The sequence below is a fragment of the Xyrauchen texanus genome, chromosome 34, assembly GCF_025860055.1.
Source record: "Xyrauchen texanus isolate HMW12.3.18 chromosome 34, RBS_HiC_50CHRs, whole genome shotgun sequence".
NCBI classification, from domain to species: Eukaryota; Metazoa; Chordata; class Actinopteri; order Cypriniformes; family Catostomidae; genus Xyrauchen; species Xyrauchen texanus.
The window spans coordinates 3733133-3754069 of NC_068309.1; the positions used below are offsets into that span (position 1 = coordinate 3733133).

The 20937-nt window shown below is 41.7% G+C and overlaps 1 protein-coding gene across 4 annotated transcripts in view; it reads left to right on the forward strand.

Moving 5' to 3' along the window:
- Positions 1 to 19547, forward strand: part of LOC127627753 (semaphorin-4D-like) — an 87465-nt gene extending 67918 nt beyond the window's left edge. For all 4 annotated transcript variants that reach the window (XM_052104287.1, XM_052104284.1, XM_052104285.1 and 1 more), the window contains 14 exons: positions 714 to 847; positions 3300 to 3445; positions 4054 to 4116; positions 4258 to 4356; positions 6659 to 6752; positions 6965 to 7081; positions 7323 to 7474; positions 8947 to 9122; positions 9431 to 9587; positions 12238 to 12460; positions 12649 to 12767; positions 13073 to 13242; positions 13603 to 13649; positions 15909 to 19547. In XM_052104287.1, the coding sequence (XP_051960247.1) occupies positions 751 to 847; positions 3300 to 3445; positions 4054 to 4116; positions 4258 to 4356; positions 6659 to 6752; positions 6965 to 7081; positions 7323 to 7474; positions 8947 to 9122; positions 9431 to 9587; positions 12238 to 12460; positions 12649 to 12767; positions 13073 to 13242; positions 13603 to 13649; positions 15909 to 16882 (2634 nt within the window). In that variant the 5' untranslated portion in view covers positions 714 to 750 and the 3' untranslated portion in view covers positions 16883 to 19547. The remainder of the gene's footprint in view (positions 1 to 713; positions 848 to 3299; positions 3446 to 4053; positions 4117 to 4257; positions 4357 to 6658; positions 6753 to 6964; positions 7082 to 7322; positions 7475 to 8946; positions 9123 to 9430; positions 9588 to 12237; positions 12461 to 12648; positions 12768 to 13072; positions 13243 to 13602; positions 13650 to 15908) is intronic.
- The last annotated feature ends 1390 nt before the right edge of the window (positions 19548 to 20937 follow it).

Consider the following 20937-nt stretch of genomic DNA (forward strand, 5'->3'; position numbering starts at 1 on the left):
GTATACATTATATATACACTGTATGCTGTGTTTATATACACAGGCTGTGCAATGATTTGTTTTATGTAATTATGTTTATGTTTTATGTGACAATTAAGCATATTTTCCACCAGTATTCTCATTACTGTAATGCATCTTTTTAAATGATTATTCATCAAAGGTGATTGTCATTACAGTGACCGTCATTTTATATTGTAATACAATAAAAATCAAATACATATTTTGCAGTTTTAAATAAAAATCAGCATAAAGGAAAAACATCACACACTACCATGTTCTAGAAATACTTAAATACAATTTCAATAATACAGAAGTGTTTTTCCCATTACAGTAATGCGAACTTGGGGGAAATAAATTGTTTGATCTATTACAGGTAAAAATAATTTCATTAAATATGAAATATGAAGTTTTGTGCGATTCGCTCGATTATATTACGTTATAGGATAAAGTATGTGTGGATAAATCTGTGCTTGAGTTTTGGTTCTTTGTTTTTCTTCCTAGTATCAAATAAAAAGTGAAAGTTTTCTTTCTCTGAGGCTTTGCTAAATAATTGTGACATGTGGGAATTTGTCATTCTCTCTCTCTCTCTCTCTCTCTCTCTCTCTCTCTCTCTCTCTCTCTCTCTCATTCTTTCAGATGTGGTATACTAGTGTTTCAGGTTATAGTTTGACTGACATCTCTCTTGACTTCCTCTCTCTCTGTGTCTACTACAGAGGAAACATCACGCTGCAGAAGCTCCCGGAGTCCAGCATGGCTCTGAGTGTGTTAGGGGTGTTCCTGGGACTACTTCTGGAAGTTTCCACACACGGACCCTCCAGCGTTCCCCGGAGCTCATGGACACAGGACGGTGAGTGATAAAGAAGTTAATGTAGCTGTGTTCTTTTCACTAAACATATCATGATACTATAAACTAAACTAAAGTGCACAAAATTGATCCCAGAATTTTAACAGAAATTATAATAATGAAAATGACGGTTGACAAGTTGAAGCTGTGACCGCTGTGGCTTATACATTGTTTAAAATATGGAAAATATAAAATGCACCAGACCATGTGCTCTACTGTTGCCAACCATGAGCAGGATGTGGGAATGTCATGTGTGAATGAGTTCACAGTGTAAAGCGTTTTGGTTACCGCTAAGGTTAAAAAGGCGCTATATAAGTGCAGAACATTTAACAATTTATTGTTATGATTTTCCTGATTTTTTAAATAAAAGTGCTTTTTGTATGCAAGACATGTTTTGTCCCTTATCTCAAGTCTCAGTGTTTTTACTGTTACTGTGGTAGTGCCATGTGTTCATGTGCCATCATGGATGTACCTTGGGGTACCATGCAAATACCATTCTGTATGAATATGGTAATCATTAGAAATCACAGAAGTATCGGGGCTAGTTGTCTCACAGGGTAAGCGTCACAAGGGCTACAGTATATCTCGGTCCAAGTCCAATTGCACGAATGTGTGTTAACGACCCATGTTGGGTTTAAACCCTTTTAAATGTGCTTAAGTTTTCAAGCAAACTTAATCAAACCACACTGGCACACATTCAGGCAAAGGTCGGGGCACCAAATTACAATATTTGTTAGCCAAAACAATGTTGTTACCTTCTCCATTTTCGTTGTTTTCTCAAATCATTGTGTGCTTCATAAATGTAAAAATGTTTTAAGGATGTTTAACGCAGCTGTATATTTTAAGAGAGGTCTAATGGCAGGTTTCACTGTGGCAACTTGCCCCATGTAGTGTGACCGCATGATGCATTCTCTCACAAAAGGTCAACGTGTGTTGAATGAACTGTATCTTTTTTATCCTGGGCAATATCGGTGAAAACGTTATTTTTGTAGCCAATATTTAAACGTATGTGGCTATGCAGAAAGTGACTCTTAAAAAAAATAAACCTAAGGAATATTAAAGTGTGTAACTAAGATTACTGGTATTATGGTCATTGTTACATTTGCATTGATTTGGCTGTGACGGCACCTCAGAGCGCGTCCGTGTACCAGTTGCGCGAGCACAAATACTTCCACTCGCAGCCTCGTGCAAAATATGAATAGAAATACTTATAGCCGTTAATCACGTACCCATGTATGATGCATTGCCGAGTCTGCCAGACTGAGTTTAAGGTTGTTTATCAAAATTGGTGAATTGCTCCAAACCCCTGGTCTAGCTGATAACAACAGCTAAACGGAAGTGTGGAGCATCCGAGAGGAAGTCTCTTGCCATAATGGCGCAGCCCATGGAGAAGCCAGCAAAAGATGGATAGTCACGGGTCTTTTCTTCCCCCTTTTTTCACCCAATTTGGAACGCCCAATTCCCAATGCGCTCTGAGTCCTCGTGGTGGCGTAGTGACTCGCCTCAATCTGGCTGGCGGAGGACGAATCCCAGTTGCCTCCTGAGACCGTCAACCCGGTGGCTTGTTTAGCGCGTTGCCGCGGAGACATAGCGCATATGGAGGCTTCACAGCATCCACGGCACCAAGAACAAACCACATTATAGTGGCCACGAGGAGGTTACCCCACGTGACTCTACCCTGCCTAGTAACCAGGCCAATTTGGTTGCTTGGAGACCTGCTGGAGTAACTCAGCACACCCTGGGATTCGAACTAGCGAACTCCAGGGGTGGTAGCCAGCGTCTTTACCACTGAGCTACCCAGGCTAAATGACTAAATGTAATGTAATTGTCATGACAATATAACGCCTCAATGCCTGTGATGTTAACACGTATAATGTTTACATCTTCTGGCCCTACTTGTGAAACACTTTAATAGCTTTCATGTTTATGGACTGGCCCCATTCGCTTTACTGTAACCACGATTGTTTTTTTAATAAATGGTCAAAACAATTTTTGTGGTTATCGTAATTGTGTTGAACCCAGAACATTCCTTTAAATGCATGCAGGGCAAAAAACTGCCGTTTTGACCTTATAAGAGTTTAAATGAATGCGCGTACATTTGGACGGAGATGCAACGTTGTTATTGAAAGACAAATGAATGACTCACGAGTTGACGAGCGCTGGATTTAGAATAGGATAATATATTATTTGCTTTCATTTAGTTCAGGTTCAGTTCTCTTCTGGTACAGATTCAACCATAACCAGCTTGACGATGACGTTTTTACAATCACGTTCCAAGTTTAGACTGCGTTTTTCCAAACCCTATAAATGTGATTGACAGTGTGTCTCCAGAAATGTTCCATTTTCAGTCTTTATTATCTTCTCTATTCGTTTATGGTCAGATGCATTTGCCGTTTATCTTCTGGTATGATCTCGGACTGTACTCAAAGGTGTAAGATGATCTGTGTGTTTGCAGATGTGAGTCTGGTTGAGTTCTGGGAGCCGGATGTGTTTAACTACACCACTCTACTGCTGAGTGAAGACAGAGGTGTGCTGTACGTGGGAGCCCGAGAAGTTATTTACGAACTCAACATGAACAATGTGTCAATCAAGAGCAACCAGGTGAGAATTATAATTGCAACTGTCTGTGTAGAAACTTTGTCATAGACAGAAAATGGCACTGTTTATTAAAGTGGTCATGTTGTGGAAAACAGCTTGATTTGCTCTTTTGAAATAAGAGTTTGATGGGACGTACCTGAGAATTCCCTCAAAAACGTCCTCTCTAGTACACCCGTTTGTTGAACCTCAAATGCAAAAGCTTGTTTGGAAATGTTATGACATCCAAAACTAAGCCTGAAGTTGTTCCTGGCAGGCTGCTCGGCATCACAGGCTCAGTATGGTTTGGATTAGGCATGGGGGCGGGGTTAGGGCATTTGCTGCCTGCCAGGAACAATTCCAGCCACCTTTGTACAAACTCATTAAGATATGACCGTCCACATTTACTTAACAACACCTATAGATACAGTGTGCACGGAGGCCCCGCCCACATGAAAGAGCTTAACCAATCATAACAGAGGTCATTTGATTAGAAAAGTCTTAATGGGACAGTAGCACAAACAGCCTGTGTAATCCTGAGGATAAGCGAGAGTGTCAAAAATGTTCCTGGAATGACAAACAATGCTATAAAAGCCCCTTTAAAAGATGTCTGTTCTCATCGCTTGTGATTTCAGCTGCTGTGGAAAGTTCCGGAGAATGACATGTCATTGTGTATATTAAAGGGGAAATCTAAAGAGGTAATGTGGAAAAATGGACCCAGGATATCCTGATTTGAATATTTCATAACCGGAATCTTTTTAGATATGATCCATGTGAAGCTGGGCCTGTATGTTTCCTTTTAACCGGGCTGAAATGTTTTGTGTTTGTGTGCTTGGCAGATGGAGTGTCGAAACTACATTCGAGTATTGCAAGTCCTGGATAAAGACAGTCTGTATGTTTGTGGGACGCATGCGTTTCAACCTCTCTGTGATTATCTGGTGTGTGTGAAAGCCTGCAGTAAATATTACTTTTTTCAACCTTAAAGACCAAATTCACTTACAAACCTTTTCTGTGTAAAATTATTGCCAATTTTTCCATGACGATGTCAACAAACCCTAAAACGACTGTCAAAATTATTATTTAAACAACTTTACAGCTCAAATAATACATAAGTTCTAACAGAAGAATTAATGTAAATGCTTTTATACAATTATAAGCTTCACAGTTCTGCTTTTAAACCCTCCAAAAACCATTGGTTACCGTATGGTACTGTATACTGTAGTAAAACCATTGGTTACCATATGGTACTGTATACTGTAGTAAAACCATTGGTTACCATATGGTACTGTATACTGTAGTAAAACCATTGGTTACCATATGGTACTGTATACTGTAGTAAAACCATTGGTTACTGTATGGGTACTGTATACTGTAGTAAAACCATTGGTTACCGTATGGGTACTGTATACTGTAGTAAAACCACTGGTTACTGTATGGGTACTGTATACTGTAGTAAAACCATTGGTTACCATATGGTACTGTATACTGTAGTAAAACCATTGGTTACCGTATGGTGCTGTATACTGTAGTAAAACCATTGGTTACCGTATGGTACTGTATACTGTAGTAAAACCATTGGTTACCGTATGGGTACTGTATACTGTAGTAAAACCATTGGTTACCGCATGGGTACTGTATACTGTAGTAAAACCATTGGTTACCGTATCGGTACTGTATACTGTAGTAAAACCATTGGTTACCGTATGTGTACTGTATACTGTAGTAAAACCATTGGTTACTGTATGGTACTGTATACTGTAGTAAAACCATTGGTTACCGCATGGGTACTGTATACTGTAGTAAAACCATTGGTTACCGTATCGGTACTGTATACTGTAGTAAAACCATTGGTTACCGTATGTGTACTGTATACTGTAGTGAAACCATTGGTTACTGTATGGTACTGTATACTGTAGTAAAACCATTGGTTACAGTATGGGTACTGTATACTGTAGTAAAACCATTGGTTACCGTATGGGTACTGTATACTGTAGTAAAACCATTGGTTACCGTATGGGTACTGTATACTGTAGTAAAACCACTGGTTACTGTATGGGTACTGTATACTGTAGTAAAACCATTGGTTACCGCATGTGTACTGTATACTGTAGTAAAACCATTGGTTACCGCATAGGTACTGTATACTGTAGTAAAACCATTGGTTACCGTATGGGTACTGTATACTGTAGTAAAACCATTGGTTACCGTATGTGTACTGTATACTGTAGTAAAACCATTGGTTACTGTATGGTACTGTATACTGTAGTAAAACCATTGGTTACCGCATGGGTACTGTATACTGTAGTAAAACCATTGGTTACCGTATCGGTACTGTATAATGTAGTAAAACCATTGGTTACCGTATGTGTACTGTATACTGTAGTGAAACCATTGGTTACTGTATGGTACTGTATACTGTAGTAAAACCATTGGTTACAGTATGGGTACTGTATACTGTAGTAAAACCATTGGTTACCGTATGGGTACTGTATACTGTAGTAAAACCATTGGTTACCGTATGGGTACTTTATACTGTAGTAAAACCATTGGTTACCGCATGTGTACTGTATACTGTAGTAAAACCATTGGTTACCGTATGGGTACTGTATACTGTAGTAAAACCATTGGTTACCGTATGTGTACTGTATACTGTAGTGAAACCATTGGTAACCGTAAGGGTACTGTATACTGTAGTAAAACCATTGGTTACCGTATGGGTACTGTATACTGTAGTAAAACCATTGGTTACCGTATGTGTACTGTATACTGTAGTGAAACCATTGGTAACCGTAAGGGTACTGTATACTGTAGTAAAACCATTGGTTACCGTAAGGGTACTGTATACTGTAGTAAAACCATTGGTTACCGTATGGGTACTGTATACTGCACATCTTATCACGTGGCTTGTTGAGCGTGTTACCGTGGAAACGTAGCTCATGTGGAGGCTTGATGCTATTCGCCGCAAAATCCATGCACAACTCACCACACGCCCCACCGAGAGAGAGAATTACATTATAGCGACCACGAGGAGGTTACCCCATGTGAAAAATAAATTCAGAAATGTATTTTCTTTAAGCAAAATATACATTTTCTCTTTGTATTTTAAGAGGTGACATTTTTGGACTAAATGTTTTCTTGAGATTCGCCCAAATAGACATGATCTAAACTCAGCATAGTGCGTTGTTCACCAAAATGAGGAAGTTTCACTTATTGAAAAACATTTTCTCTGTTTGTTTTTAGTCGCTGGATAATTTCACCTTGCAGAATAGAATGGAGGACGGTCGGGGGAAATGTTCCTTTGACCCGGCGCAGAGCTTCACCACAGTGATGGTCGGTAAGTTAACTTGCTGTTTCTTACCTTAACACATCTGCAAGGCACTGACAGAGTTGACTTCATTATTTCATTGCAATGCAATCATAAGCACCTGTAAATGATCATTTCTGCTTCCCTCATCACTTGGTTCAACGTTAAATGCATTCTTAAATGTTTTCCTTGTGTTTGTTTTGTTCTTGGTGTTTGTTTGTCTCTGGTAACGTGTTGTTTAGATGGGGAGCTGTACTCGGGAACTGCTTATAACTTCTTGGGCAGTGAGCCAATCATCTCTAGATACTCTCAGTCTCAGAGTTTACTGCGCACTGAATACTCCACGTCATGGCTGAACGGTATGCTGCAAATATTTCCTCATTCACAACTCAACATTAACATAAACACACAAGCCAGTTTTTGTAAATGAGTTCAATATGGAGCCTCATTACATCCTCCTATCATGAACATTCACTACTCAACACTGCCTTTTTGTATGTAAGTGGACCGCTGTGAAAAATGCAAATAAAATGCTGAAAACAGAAGATGATGTCGCTCTCACTAACCCTCTCGCTCATGTGGTTCTGGTTCCCTGTGCAGAACCCAGTTTTGTGTTTGCAGATGTGATCCAGGAGGGGCAGAACAGCCCGGACGGAGACGATGATAAGATTTACTACTTCTTCACTGAGGTATCGGTGGAATACGAGTTCTTCGGAAAGCTATTGATTCCCAGGATTGCACGCGTATGTAAGGTGAGACCAGCCAGAACGTGTCTAAATTACCTTAGACGAGCCTACACCTGATTTCACCAAATGGGCATTCGATGAATCACACTTATACACGTAAATAATTTTTTTTGGTCCTAAATAGCCATTGCCATTTTTTATTTTTTATTTATCACAAATGCAAATGCTTGTTGTGGTCTTGTAGAGCATTTCGTTACTGTGGTGGTAAAAAAACTCTGTACTAAAGGGGGCGATAGAGTTACATTCGAATGCATGTGCAGTTTAATGCATTAAAATGGTCTGCACTTATATAGCGCCTTTTTAAGCCTTAACGGTATTCAAAGCGTATTTACACTGTGACTCATTCACACATTCACACACACCAATGGTGGCAGAGATGCTATGTAAGGTGCTAGCCTGCCATTGGGAGCAACTTGGGGTTCAGTGTCTTGCCCAAGGACACTTCGGCATGTGGAGTCATGTGGGCCAGGAATCGAACCACCAACCCTGCGATTAGTGTCCGACCCGCTCTACCACCTGAGCCACAGCCGCTTAAAACTTACGCAGAGTTTACACTACACGATTTTTGCGTGCCGACATTTGTGGAGATCGCCAACAAAAGCCCGAAATCATAGGCAAATCGGAGCTCGTTCCCGTGAGCGACGATCGCAATGTATGAACTATCAAAGACGCGATTTTTCGCCGACGCGCCGCAGATATCGGCGAGGTATCTAGAATGTTAAATATCTGGACCAGTCTGCGACTCCAAATCGCGCGATGTGAAATATGTTTTGACTGAATACAACAACAGCGTTGACCTACAGCCAATGAGAGTGCAAGAAACATGGCAGGAAGATTCAGTGGGAGGAGTCCTGATGTACCAGCAACAGAACATCAACGAGCGTGACTGCGGTGTCAAGAAAGTCTCATTGGACTGAAGAAATGGAGGAAGAATTAGTGGGACTTTGGCAGGAGCACCAGCGACTATTTGCTGTTTCCTCTGAACTGTCCCACAACCGGGTGGAGAACGAGAAGAGTTGGAGAGAAATCGCCAATTTCCAGGCAGAGTCGTCCAGGCAGAGTCGTCGGGGATTCGTCAATAGTGAAATGTTTTGTAATGTGTTCACCCCTGTCCTGTTTACCAGAATGTCAACTGGATGTTGAGGTGTTGGATGAGATGATATATGATGCTATTTGTTCATTCGAAATCAAAGTCTAGTGTAGCATTAGCAGAATTATTCTGTATTTAGTGTTAGATACACTCACAGACCAGTTACGTGTCTTTGAGGCCATTGAATATTGGAAGATTGGCTTTGTAGAAATGACTTTGCAGATGAAACATGGCAACTTTTATTATAAGATATACTATAGTGCAATATTACATCAAAGAATGCCTCTACGCATCCACATAGGCCTTGCCTAAACCCTGAATATTCACTGGTCCTAAAACTGACCCTGCTTATAATACCCCTCGCTCAGTCTCTTTCTCTCTCTCTCAGGGTGATCAGGGTGGTCAGAGGACCTTGCAGAAGAAGTGGACCTCATTTCTGAAGGCTAAGCTGGTATGCTCCATGCCTGATCTCAACTTTGTCTTCAATGTTGTTCATGATGTGTTCATCCTGAAAGCCCCTCACTGGAGAGAGACAGTCATATACGGAGTCTTCACCTCTCAATGGTCAGTTTTTGTGTGCACGCATGCGTTTGTGGTTCGTTTTCTGGGTCGAAGTAGATCTAACTTCAAAGTACCAGCATGTGCCTTTTTGGTATTTTACACTGAAACTGTTTGTTCCAGTTTGTCTTGAATCATCTGTATATGACTATATCTGTAAGTCATACCATAACCTGAGTCTTCGTAATATGACTCTAAGATGAAACATATGACTAATGCAAAATCTAAAGTGGCACAACTGGATTTTAGATGCCCAAGGGACTTTCCTTAAATGTCTTTGTTTCTTAAGAGTTCCTTGTTTCTCTTTCATTCAGGGGGAATGTTGGTCTATCGGCTGTGTGTGCGTATAACATGAGTTCCGTACATGACGTGTTTTCCAAAGGGAAGTACATGCAGAAAGCCACGGTTGAACAGTCCCACACAAAGTGGGTCCGATTTAATGGAATCACCCCAACGCCGAGACCCGGAGGGGTTAGTATCCCGCCACGGTCTAAACTCTCCTTGAGACGCTGGGATTCCCTTGTTTTAAATCTATTCATAGATAACATACATGGCTGCTGGATGGGGAATTAGTCTTGTAAACAAGTCTATTGTTTGCAAGTATATACCACAAATAGTCATACAGGCTTACCTTTATAGCTTAAATGTTAAATGTCCAAACAAATTGTCCTAGATTTACTTTCTCAGACTTCATGACTAGTGGTCAAATGACACTGGTTTGTCAATGGCCAATGGTATAAGTCAGGCTGGCCGATATAATGTCTATATGTCTTAAGACCTTAAAATATTTGAAAACATAATATGTGCATTGACAAGGATTTTTGTAGATTTTGAAACTGGCATTTATGATTACATGCCAAGCAGATTCAGTTTATTATCCAAAGCCAATAATGTCTCAAAATCAGCTATGAATGGATGGATAAATATAGATGGATGGATGGATAGATGCATTTAGATTGATGGATGGATGAATGGATATAATAAATTGGATGGATGGATTAATATAGTTATGGATTGACAGATGAAATAATATATAGAGTTGGATGGATATAAATGGATGGATGGATGGATGGCTATAGATGGGTGGATGGATGGATGGCTAAAGATGGGTGGATGGATGTAGATGGATGGATGGATGGCTATATATAGAATGATAGATGGATATAAATGGATGGATGGATATAGATAGATGGATGGATGGCTATAGATGGGTGGGATGGATGGATGTAGATGGATGGATAGCTATAGATAGATGGATGGATGGGGATGGATGGATGGCTATAGATAGATATGGGGATGGATGGATGGCTATAGATAGATATGGGGATGGATGGATGGCTATAGATAGATGGATGGATGGATGGATGGCTATAGATAGATATGGGGATGGATGGATGGCTATAGATAGATAGATAGATGGATTGGATGGATGGCTATAGATAGATGGATGGATGGATGCTATAGATAGATATGGGGATGGATGGATGGATGGATGGCTATAGATAGATATGGGGATGGATGGATGGCTATAGATAGATGGATGGATGGGGATGGATGGATGGCTATAGATAGATAAGGGGATGGATGGATGGCTATAGATAGATGGATGGATGGGGATGGATGGATGGCTATAGATAGATGGATGGATGGTTGGGATGGATGGATGGCTATAGATAGATAAGGGGATGGATGTATGGCTATAGATAGATGGATGGATGGGATGGATGGATGGCTATAGATAGATATGGGGATGGATGTATGGCTATAGATAGATGGATGGATGGGATGGATGGATGGATGGTTGGGATGGATGGATGGCTATAGATAGATAAGGGGATGGATGTATGGCTATAGATAGATGGATAGATGGGATGGATGGATGGCTATAGATAGATAAGGGGATGGATGGATGGCTATAGATGGATGGATGGGGATGGATGGATGCTATAGATAGATAAGGGGATGGATGTATGGCTATAGATGGATGGATGGGGATGGATGGATGCTATAGATAGATAAGGGGATGGATGTATGGCTATAGATAGATGGATGGATGGGATGGATGGATGGCTATAGATAGATAAGGGGATGGATGGATGGCTATAGATGGATGGATGGGGATGGATGGATGCTATAGATAGATAAGGGGATGGATGTATGGCTATAGATAGATGGATGGATGGGATGGATGGATGGCTATAGATAGATAAGGGGATGGATGGATGGCTATAGATGGATGGATGGGGATGGATGGATGCTATAGATAGATAAGGGGATGGATGGATGGCTATAGATGGATGGATGGGATGGATGGATGGCTATAGATAGATATGGGGATGGATGGATGGCTATAGATAGATAAGGGGATGGATGTATGGCTATAGATAGATGGATGGATGGGATGGATGGATGGCTATAGATAGATATGGGGATGGATGGATGGCTGTAGATAGATATGGGGATGGATGGATGGCTATAGATGGATGGATGGGGATGGATGGAGGCTATAGATGGATGGATGGATGGGGATGGATGGCTATAGATGGATGGATGGGGATGGATGGCTATAGATGGGTGGATAAAACAGGGTATCCGCGGGTCCTTAAGTCTTACATTTACTTTTTAAAAGTCTTAAATATCTTAAATTACAAGAGGTCTTAAATTTTGTTTGCTGAGGTCTTACATTTTGGGGGGTGAATAGAGGAGAAAGCAGAATCTGAGTCAAAATCATCATCATCTCTCTCTGTCTCTCTCATGGATCGGTCATTTAGCAGCTGACGCTGGAGTTTAATGGGAGCGTGTGCAGGGAAGCGTATTTTTACTGAACTTAAGATGTTCACATGTATAAACCTTCATAAACCTCTAATTCACAGCAGCTGTATCTTTTATTTTTAATGACAATAAGGCTGTGCGGTATAGACTCTTCAATGGATGTACTGCAGTTTAAAGTATTTTTGGTTATTCCACTGAAAAAACATTGAAAAAGATATTATAGAAAAAAAACTCCAGACAACATGAGTTGTGGAAAGTCAGATTTACACCGTGTTTTCAGCAAAAACTTGATTTTGAATGCAAGTTCCCTGTATTTTGATTTTGAATGCACCACTCTACCCCTTCACAGTGCATCAATAACCATAACCGCATGCAGAACATCAACTCGTCTCTCCACCTGCCTGATAAGACACTACAGTTTGTGAAGGACCACCCGCTGCTGGAGGACCCCGTGCTGCCCATCGGCAACGGCCCACGCCTCATCACGAAAGACGTCAACTACACACAGATCGCAGTGGAGAGGGTGCAGGCCCTCGACAGAAACATCTACGATGTCCTCTTCACCGGCACTGGTGAGTAGAGTCATCGCGGCTTTAGAGTATTTAGTGTTTTAGTCATTGTTCTAGAGTATAGAACTTGTGATCTGGGTTTGAGGGAGTTTGCTTCTCTCAGTAAAGTATGTGAATATAGAGCCCCTGGGCATAGTATGCGTGATCATGCCAGTTTGTGGTTCTAGATTATTAAAACCATGTGTTCTCAGATAAAGGTGTACTGCATAAGTCAGTGGTGCTGGAGGGAGGAGAGGTCCACATGGTGGAAGAGATCCAGCTTCTTAAGAACTCTGAGCCAATCAAAACACTTTTACTCGCTCCCCAAGTGGTAAGAACCCAGAATTTTCTCCTCACTTGCACACATTTACTCTTTGTTCAAGCCTGTAATTAAAACAGCATTATTATGAAGTAAAATGATAGTTTGCTGCTATTCAATGTGACCACTCCACTGAAATAAAATGCACACAAACACGTTTTAAAGGAAGTTACCATACAATGAAGATAGACAGCCGCAAGCTGTTCCCCTTCAGCTACAAATCAGCTCCAATTTCTCGTTTGTAGTTCTCAACACACACACACACTGCGCACACACACACATGCCAACAGTGTAACTGTGTGTTCTCTCTTCTGTAGGCCCAGTTCTTGTATGCTGGTTCTGACTCAGGTGTGGTCCAATCTCCCACAGCGTTTTGTCATAAATATCTGTCCTGTGAGGATTGCATTTTCGCCAGAGATCCGTACTGTGCCTGGCATGCAAGTTCTGCTTCCTGTATTAATATTTTCCAGGACAAAGCTGAACAGCGGTGAGAAACGAGAACTAATCGGCCACGTCGTGACTGACATGCACGTATGCCTCACTGATGTGGAGAAGTTTAGATGTTAACTTCTCAAATGTTTGGAGACACTGTGTCTCAAAGCAGGGCTTTTAACAGTAACATTATGGTGTAATACAGTCACTCGAGTTCTCCTTTGCATCTTATTTGTCAGTCAAATTCATCACGAACACATAAATTCACCCAAGTGTGTCATAACTCAATTTAGAAAGTCTTTTTTGACAAATAAAGAAAACAAGAATTTTACAATCACAATTATCATCCCTAAATGAGTCAAATCTTCCAGTTTCATTCAGTCTGATCTGTGTATTTTGATGTGTTTTATTGCAGGAAGTTGATTCAAAGCTTGAAAGGAGATGCTGGGATATGTCCCCCAGGTGTGTGCTGTAAAATGTCTTTTGTAGTAATGCAGCTGGACATGTGGGTGGAGGCAGGCTATGCCTAATATGTGTTCGGTTACTGTAATGTGGTTTTAAAAAATCCTGTGTTTGTACAGCATCATGGGCTCTTAAATATCTGACACAGGAAAGGAGTCCTGTGTCTGTTTTTTAGTGTGGTCTAGATTTTACCCTCCTGTGGTTTTGAAAATGGACTCCTTGCTTTGGTATTCGTGGTCATTTTTGCCCGGAAGGGTCAGATGTGTAACTCCTTTTTCTTTTTTTTTTATGATGATAATGATACCATTTCTTCTTCAGTAGATGCTGTAGTCACCTACTGTGTAGTCTGATGGCTTGGTTTAGGGGTTGTGTTGGGTTTAGGGGTTGTGTTGGGTTTAGGGTTTGTGTTGGGTTTAGGGGTTGTGTCGGGTTTAGGGGATGGGTCGGGTTTAGGGGATGGGTCGGGTTTAGGGGTTGTGTCGGGTTTAGGGGTTGTGTCGGGTTTAGGGGTTGTGTCAGGTTCAGGAGATGTGTTGGGATGTGTTAGGTTTAGGGGTTGGGTTGGGATGTGTTAGGTTTAGGGGTTGGGTTGGAATGTGTTAGGTTTAGGGGTTGGGTTGGGATGTGTTAGGTTTAGGGGTTGGGTTGGGTTTAGGGGTTGGGGGTTGGGTTAGGATTAGGGGATGTGTTGGGTTTAGGGTTTGTGTTGGGTTGTGTCGGGTTTAGGGGTTGTGTCGGGTTCAGGAGATGTGTTGGGATGTGTTAGGTTTAGGGGTTGGGTTGGGATGTGTTAGGTTTAGGGGTTGGGTTGGAATGTGTTAGGTTTAGGGGTTGGGTTGGGATGTGTTAGGTTTAGGGGTTGGGTTGGGTTTAGGGGTTGGGTTGGGTTTAGGGGTTGGGTTAGGATTAGGGGATGTGTTGGGTTTAGGGTTTGTGTTGGGTTTAGGGGTTGTGTTGGGTTTAGGGGTTGTGTTGGGATTAGGGGTTGTGTTGGGTTTAGGGGTTGGGTTGGAATGTGTTAGGTTTAGGGGTTGGGTTGGGATGTGTTAGGTTTAGGGGTTGGGTTGGGTTTAGGGGTTGGGTTAGGATTAGGGGTTGTGTTGGGTTTAGGGTTTGTGTTGGGTTTAGGGGTTGTGTCGGGTTTAGGGGATGTGTCGGGTTTAGGGGATGTGTCGGGTTTAGGGGATGTGTCGGGATTATGGGATGTGTCGGGATTATGGGATGTGTCGGGATTATGGGATGTGTTGGGTTCAGGAGATGTGTTGGGATGTGTTAGGTTTAGGGGTTGGGTTGGGATGTGTTAGGTTTAGGGGTTGGGTTGGAATGTGTTAGGTTTAGGGGTTGGGTTGGGATGTGTTAGGTTTAGGGGTTGGGTTGGGATGTGTTAGGTTTAGGGGTTGGGTTGGGTTTAGGGGTTGGGTTAGGATTAGGGGTTGTGTTGGGTTTAGGGGTTGTGTTGGGATTAGGGGTTGTGTTGGGATTAGGGGTTGGGCTGGGTTTAGGGGATGTGTCGGGATTACGGGATGTGTCGGGATTAGGGGATGTGTCGGGATTAGGGGATGTGTCGGGATTAGGGGATGTGTCGGGTTTAGGGGATGTGTCGGGTTTAGGGGATGTGTCGGGTTTAGGGGTGGGGTTGGGTTTAGGGGATAGAATCTATTGTTTGTACAGTATAAAAATCATTATGTCTATGGAGAGTCCTCATAAGGATATATTTATTGAATATGTATTTGACAGATCAAAAAATAATTGCTCTGGTTTTTGGTTTTTCATATTAATTTTCAATGGTCAGTCAACTTTGACCACGAATACCACAGGTGATTTTTATTTATTTCTGTATTTCTTTATTTATTTTTAAACGACCACTTTGACTTATTGAATCAAGCCCATTTTTTACACTCAATAAATATGTGAGTGTTGCCACCTTGTGGACCCGCTAAATAGTGCAAAAACTCCAGGCAAATTCTGCGCATCCAAAGATACGTGGTTAGAAAAACCTGTGTTTGCGTGTTCAGTGCTCAAGCACTCTACTGATGATGAAATTTGCATCACACATCCTGTATGAGGACACTCCGCATGCATTCGCATCTGACCGAATAAACTTTGGGCTTTGCCCTGCGATAGTTACTTATGCGTTCCAAACCCTGTATTGTTCAAATGATCCATCGAAAGTGCCTGTAGTACAATATATTTTGTCCTCAAGAATTAGCTTGAGAAATAAGAAGATAAGTCATAATTCTCTTTCTGCTCCTTCCACAGTTACGCCTCTTGCATTTGAGGACTACCAGAAGGTGGCGGTAAAGCTGGGCAGTTCTGCCAATCTGCTGTGCCAGGTGCGATCAAACCTTGCCCAGGTGTTGTGGAAATTTGACAGCAACATTCTTAACGAAGCTTCCAACTTCCTTCTAATGGGAGAGAATGGGTTGCTCATATACAGCGTGACCACGAAGGACCTAGGCCGTTACGAATGCTGGTCCGTTGAAATGGCTGCAGGAAAGAACTTCACACGTTTGGTAGCTGGATACATCCTTCGATTGGACCTTCCTTACAGCACGCCTTCAATATCAACATCGTCTTTATCAGACGTGGGTGCTACTTCGCATTCCGTCGGATCTACCTTGCGTGACCCGACTACGCCAGCCGAAGGTAATAACGAAAACACATCAGGACCCCCGCTACTAACGTCAGCCCACACAGAGGCCCCCCCACTAACCACCCCTCCTAGCAACTTCATTAAACCCAAACAATACATCCCTCTGGAAGTCAGCAACACACCGACGCGCACTGAGACTCTAGACCCGTCAGCAAAGTACATTGAACATGACAACAGCATAGCTCTGTTGTCCCTCTTCTTGCTCTTCTTCCTCCTCTTCCTCGCTGCTCTGGCGTATAACTGTTATATGAAGTACCTGCCCGCACCTTGCCTCCGTTTGCGTGCGGCGCTGCTCGGCTCGCACAACAAACCACAGCCCGACTATGCCATCTGTGAGGCCGGCCTGATGGAGCAGATGCCGGATAAAACAGATCCAGCCGATCAGCTACAACAGAATGGAGCGCAACCATTACGGGCTCCCAGAGACACTGGATATGAGACGGAACCAGAATGTGGCAACGGGAAAATTCTGTCAAACAGCGATGAGGATACGGACGATTCTGCTTCTAAAGAGCGACCCTTCGACGTAGAGTGCGCTTTGCAGCCGATTGAATATGCCGATGCAGACACGCCTTACTGATTCAAATATTTACCGCAAGACATCTACAGCAGAGCAGAGGATGAGCGAAAACAACAGTCTCTCTTTTTGCATTGTGACCTCTCCATTAGAAGCTTAGCTTAGCTGCAGCGATTTAACATGAAGGCTGTGTACGTAAAATGATTTTAGCTTTTGGCTTCGGTTTGTCAAGCAATCTCGCATGTCTGCTTGGCGCAGTAAAGAGTACTATGCCGCTCTGCAAGAACAAAAACAAAAGTTCCAAATTGGAAACATTGTATACCAAATTGGTACATTATCATGATGTTTTCCAAATTGGAGTACTGAACTCTTTTGTTGGTTGGCGGGCATGTTCACGGTTGGCATAGGGTTCAATCTGAACCTGTTATGCGCTTTTACGTGTTAATTGTCTTTCCACTTTGGGTGTATATGAAAAAAATCTCAGGGATGATTGTGGTTTCGCAAATGCAGGATTGCGTATAACACAGGAAGTGTACAAGAAGTTCTCTGGTAGACAAAAAATGGCAGGTGGGCCAAATTTGGTGGAAAGTTGCAGACATGGCCCAACTGTCTAGAACACTCAAAAGTTTAATGGAAATGGATCCAACATTGGTGAAATGGAGCTAAGACTCTTGGTGAAATGGGTTCCATTCGTGAAATAGAAAGGATCTTTGATACGTCTAGATTTGATGCAACGTTCTGCGAAACTCTTGCGTGATTCACCCTAAGCCCCACTGTAACGCATCCCCTTATTGGCAGTGAACGTGTTCTTTCTGGAATTTCTGAAGAACGAAGGCTACCAGCTAGACCATTCCGACGATTTCGCTTGAAAGCGAAGATCGACGTTGACAAATGTCTCTATACTTGGTGTATTGTTTGTTACTTTGATGACAATTAAAATGGTTCATTGTGGGAATATGACAATAAAGCAGACCAAAAATGTCTAAACACTGTGACGTCTCTTTTGCACAGTTCCCACAGGAAACGTAATGCTATCGCAGATCATGTCTGTGTTTCTATATATTTTGAAGCTAACATTTTAACCTCATTTTATTTAAGAGAAAGCAGTAGCCATTTTATATAGTTGGTTCAGTAACACTTTACAATAAGGTTCTATTTGTTACATCAGTAAATGCTGAAGGTCATCATCGGTCCGTGACCTTCAGCTCTCACTGGATCACTTGGCAGTCAAGTGTGAAGTGGCTGGGATGAGGATTAGCACCTTTAAATCTGAGGCCATGGTTCTCAGCAGGAAACCGGGAGGTATTGCCCCAAGTGAAGGAGTTCAAGTACCTCGGGGTCTTGTTCACGAGTGAGGGGACAATGGAGCGGGAGGTTGGCCGGAGAATCGGGGCAGTGGGGGCGGTATTGCACTCGCTCAATCGCACCGTTGTCACGAAGAGAGAGCTGAGCCGGAAAGCAAAGCTCTCGATCTACCGGTCCATTTTCGTTCCTACCCTACCTATGGTCATGAAGGCTGGGTCATGGCCGAAAGAACTAGGTCGCGAGTACAAGCGGCTGAAATGGGTTCCCTCAGAAGGGTGGCGGGCTTCTCCCTTAGAGATAGGGTGAGGAGCTCAGTCATCCGTGAGGAGCTCGGAGTAGACCCGCTGCTCCTTTGCGTCGAAAGGAGTCAGTTGAGGTGGTTTGGGCATCTGGTAAGGATGCCCCCTGTCCGCCTCCCTAGGGAGGTGTTTCAGGCACGTCCAGCTGGGAGGAGGCCTCGGGGAAGACCCAGGATTAGGTGGAGAGATTACATCTCCACACTCGCATGGGATCGCCTCGGGGTCCCCCAGTCAGAACTGGTTAATGTGGCTCGGGATAGGGAAGTTTGGGGCCCCCTGCTGGAGTTCATTGTTAGTTCATGTTAACTATTGTAGTTATTTAATGTTAACAAATACAACCTACTTGTAAAGTGTTACCATTGGTTCTCTTAACCCTGTGTCTGTTATTCATTATAGACATTATTCACGTAGACTAGACAAAGTTTGTTTGCCAACTTTTTGACTGTTGTCCACAAATGTGGCCCTTTTTAAACCTTTTTTGTTTAAAAGAATGAAGCTTTATGTTTTAGATATAGTATTTTTACAAGACATTATATTATTTAATTATTTGTTAGTAATAATAAGGTGAATATCAAACAAACTGCCAGTAATGTCCAGGTTATATTTCAGACCATTATCAAAAGAAAATAAATCATATGTTTTTATATAATAATGTGTAGGATCTCTTAACTGTAATACAATGCAAATGTATTTTCTTTACAATAAATGTAACTTTTTCTTGTGATTTATGGAGTGAAATAAGACCTGGACATTTCTTTTGTGAGTTTCACCCAATAGCATGTTTATTCTTTGACGTTTTGCTTTGTTTTGATTGGTCACTCCTTGTACGGTCTTCTAAAGACCTCGACTTTTCCACTCTCATTCCCACTTTGTGACATTTCCTGATTCTCCCGCTCACCTGAGATTCTCAGCACACTCTTTCTTTGTCTCTCTTCCTCCATTTCCTCTCTTCCCTCCTTCCACTTCCTCTTTCCTGCACAGCTTCCTTGGCTGTTCCTCCTGTCCCTGTCGACTCGTTGCCCACTTCCGGGAGTCGCCTCTCTGTCTTCCCTTGCTCTTCCTCATCTCCATCACTGTCTTCCTCATCTCCCTGGAGGGCTCACTTGATACCCCCTCTCTTGAGGGAGCAGTTGTGGGGCCTTCACCCTCACCAGGCCTTCCTACTCTTCTGCCTGGCCTTGGGTGAGTGGTACCTTTGACCTGCCTGTGTCCTTAATTTCTGTCTGTCTGTCTTTGCATCTTGCCTCAATTTTCTGAAATGTCACCTCCTTTTGCTCTCACCTACATATATACTGTTTTGATTGGCTGGATGTTTTGAAAATGTTCAATGGTTAATTACCATGGAATCTCAAAAAAACATGGACGGGTCAAATTTCAGCCTTAAATAAATAAATAACCTATTTTTTTTTTAACCAGTATTATATTTGCATTGTGGCAATTACACACATTTCAAGTCTCTTCTTTCTTAAAGTAAAATATGTCTAATATTTTTGTTTTGATTTTTGGCTGAAATGTGTCCCGAACGTGTTCCTGACATGGCTCATGAGATTCACCCATTTAGTTGGTCAAGAATAAATGTGCACTTTCAATTTATTTTGGGAATGGGTTTAGGACCCAGATAAGGGGAAGTGAGGGATGAAGTAGAGGAGAGAAAGAGGAAGTCATTGATGAGAATGTAGACACTTGTGTGCGCCCCGAATGCTGCATGATGCAAGATTTTCTGCATACCTTCTGATGCCTAAATTTTGGATTATAATTTTTTATTTAAAATGGAACAAAAAACAGAAAGAGTTCATTAGAATTGACTAGACTTTTATGCTACAGTGTATAACTTCAAAAATCTGTTCTCGTCTTAATTTATGATTATTGTGTTGCTTTTACCAACTTTGTATTATTGTTATAAGATGTTAATTAGACTTTGAGTCTTTTTCTATAAATGGACTTGATATATTCTTATAAAGAAACAGCATTGTGATTCTGAAATAGTTTTTGCTAATCTGTGGACACTCCTTGAAATCATCAGCAGAATTTCAGCACCAGTCATGTACAGTGTAAATATGTACAGTATATGAAAGAAGATGTACAAAGTTTCTTTAAATCTTACACATTTTGGTAGAGCTTAAATAAATGTTTTGAATTCTGAACAATGTGTGAAACCATGTGATCTGTTCAGGTGTGTTTGTGAAACTGCATTTGAATCATGTAAAGGTAGTATGCTTTAAATGACATCCGAAATGAACAGAAAAATGACAGAAGTCATCAGACAGAAACTGATTGTCTCAAATCAGACATTTAGTGAACTCGCAACATTTCTACCACTTCAAAACAAACACATTTGTTACAAAAATCTGTTGAATGTATGATTGATGTCTGTTGTATTCTAATACTTGTTTAGCATGTCAGAAAGCTACGGTATGATGTTATCGCACATAACGATTAAGCAATATAATGCTCACAATTGTGCTGTTAATACAGTAGTTCTGTAAACAAGTTCATATTGAGGAACTGGCATTT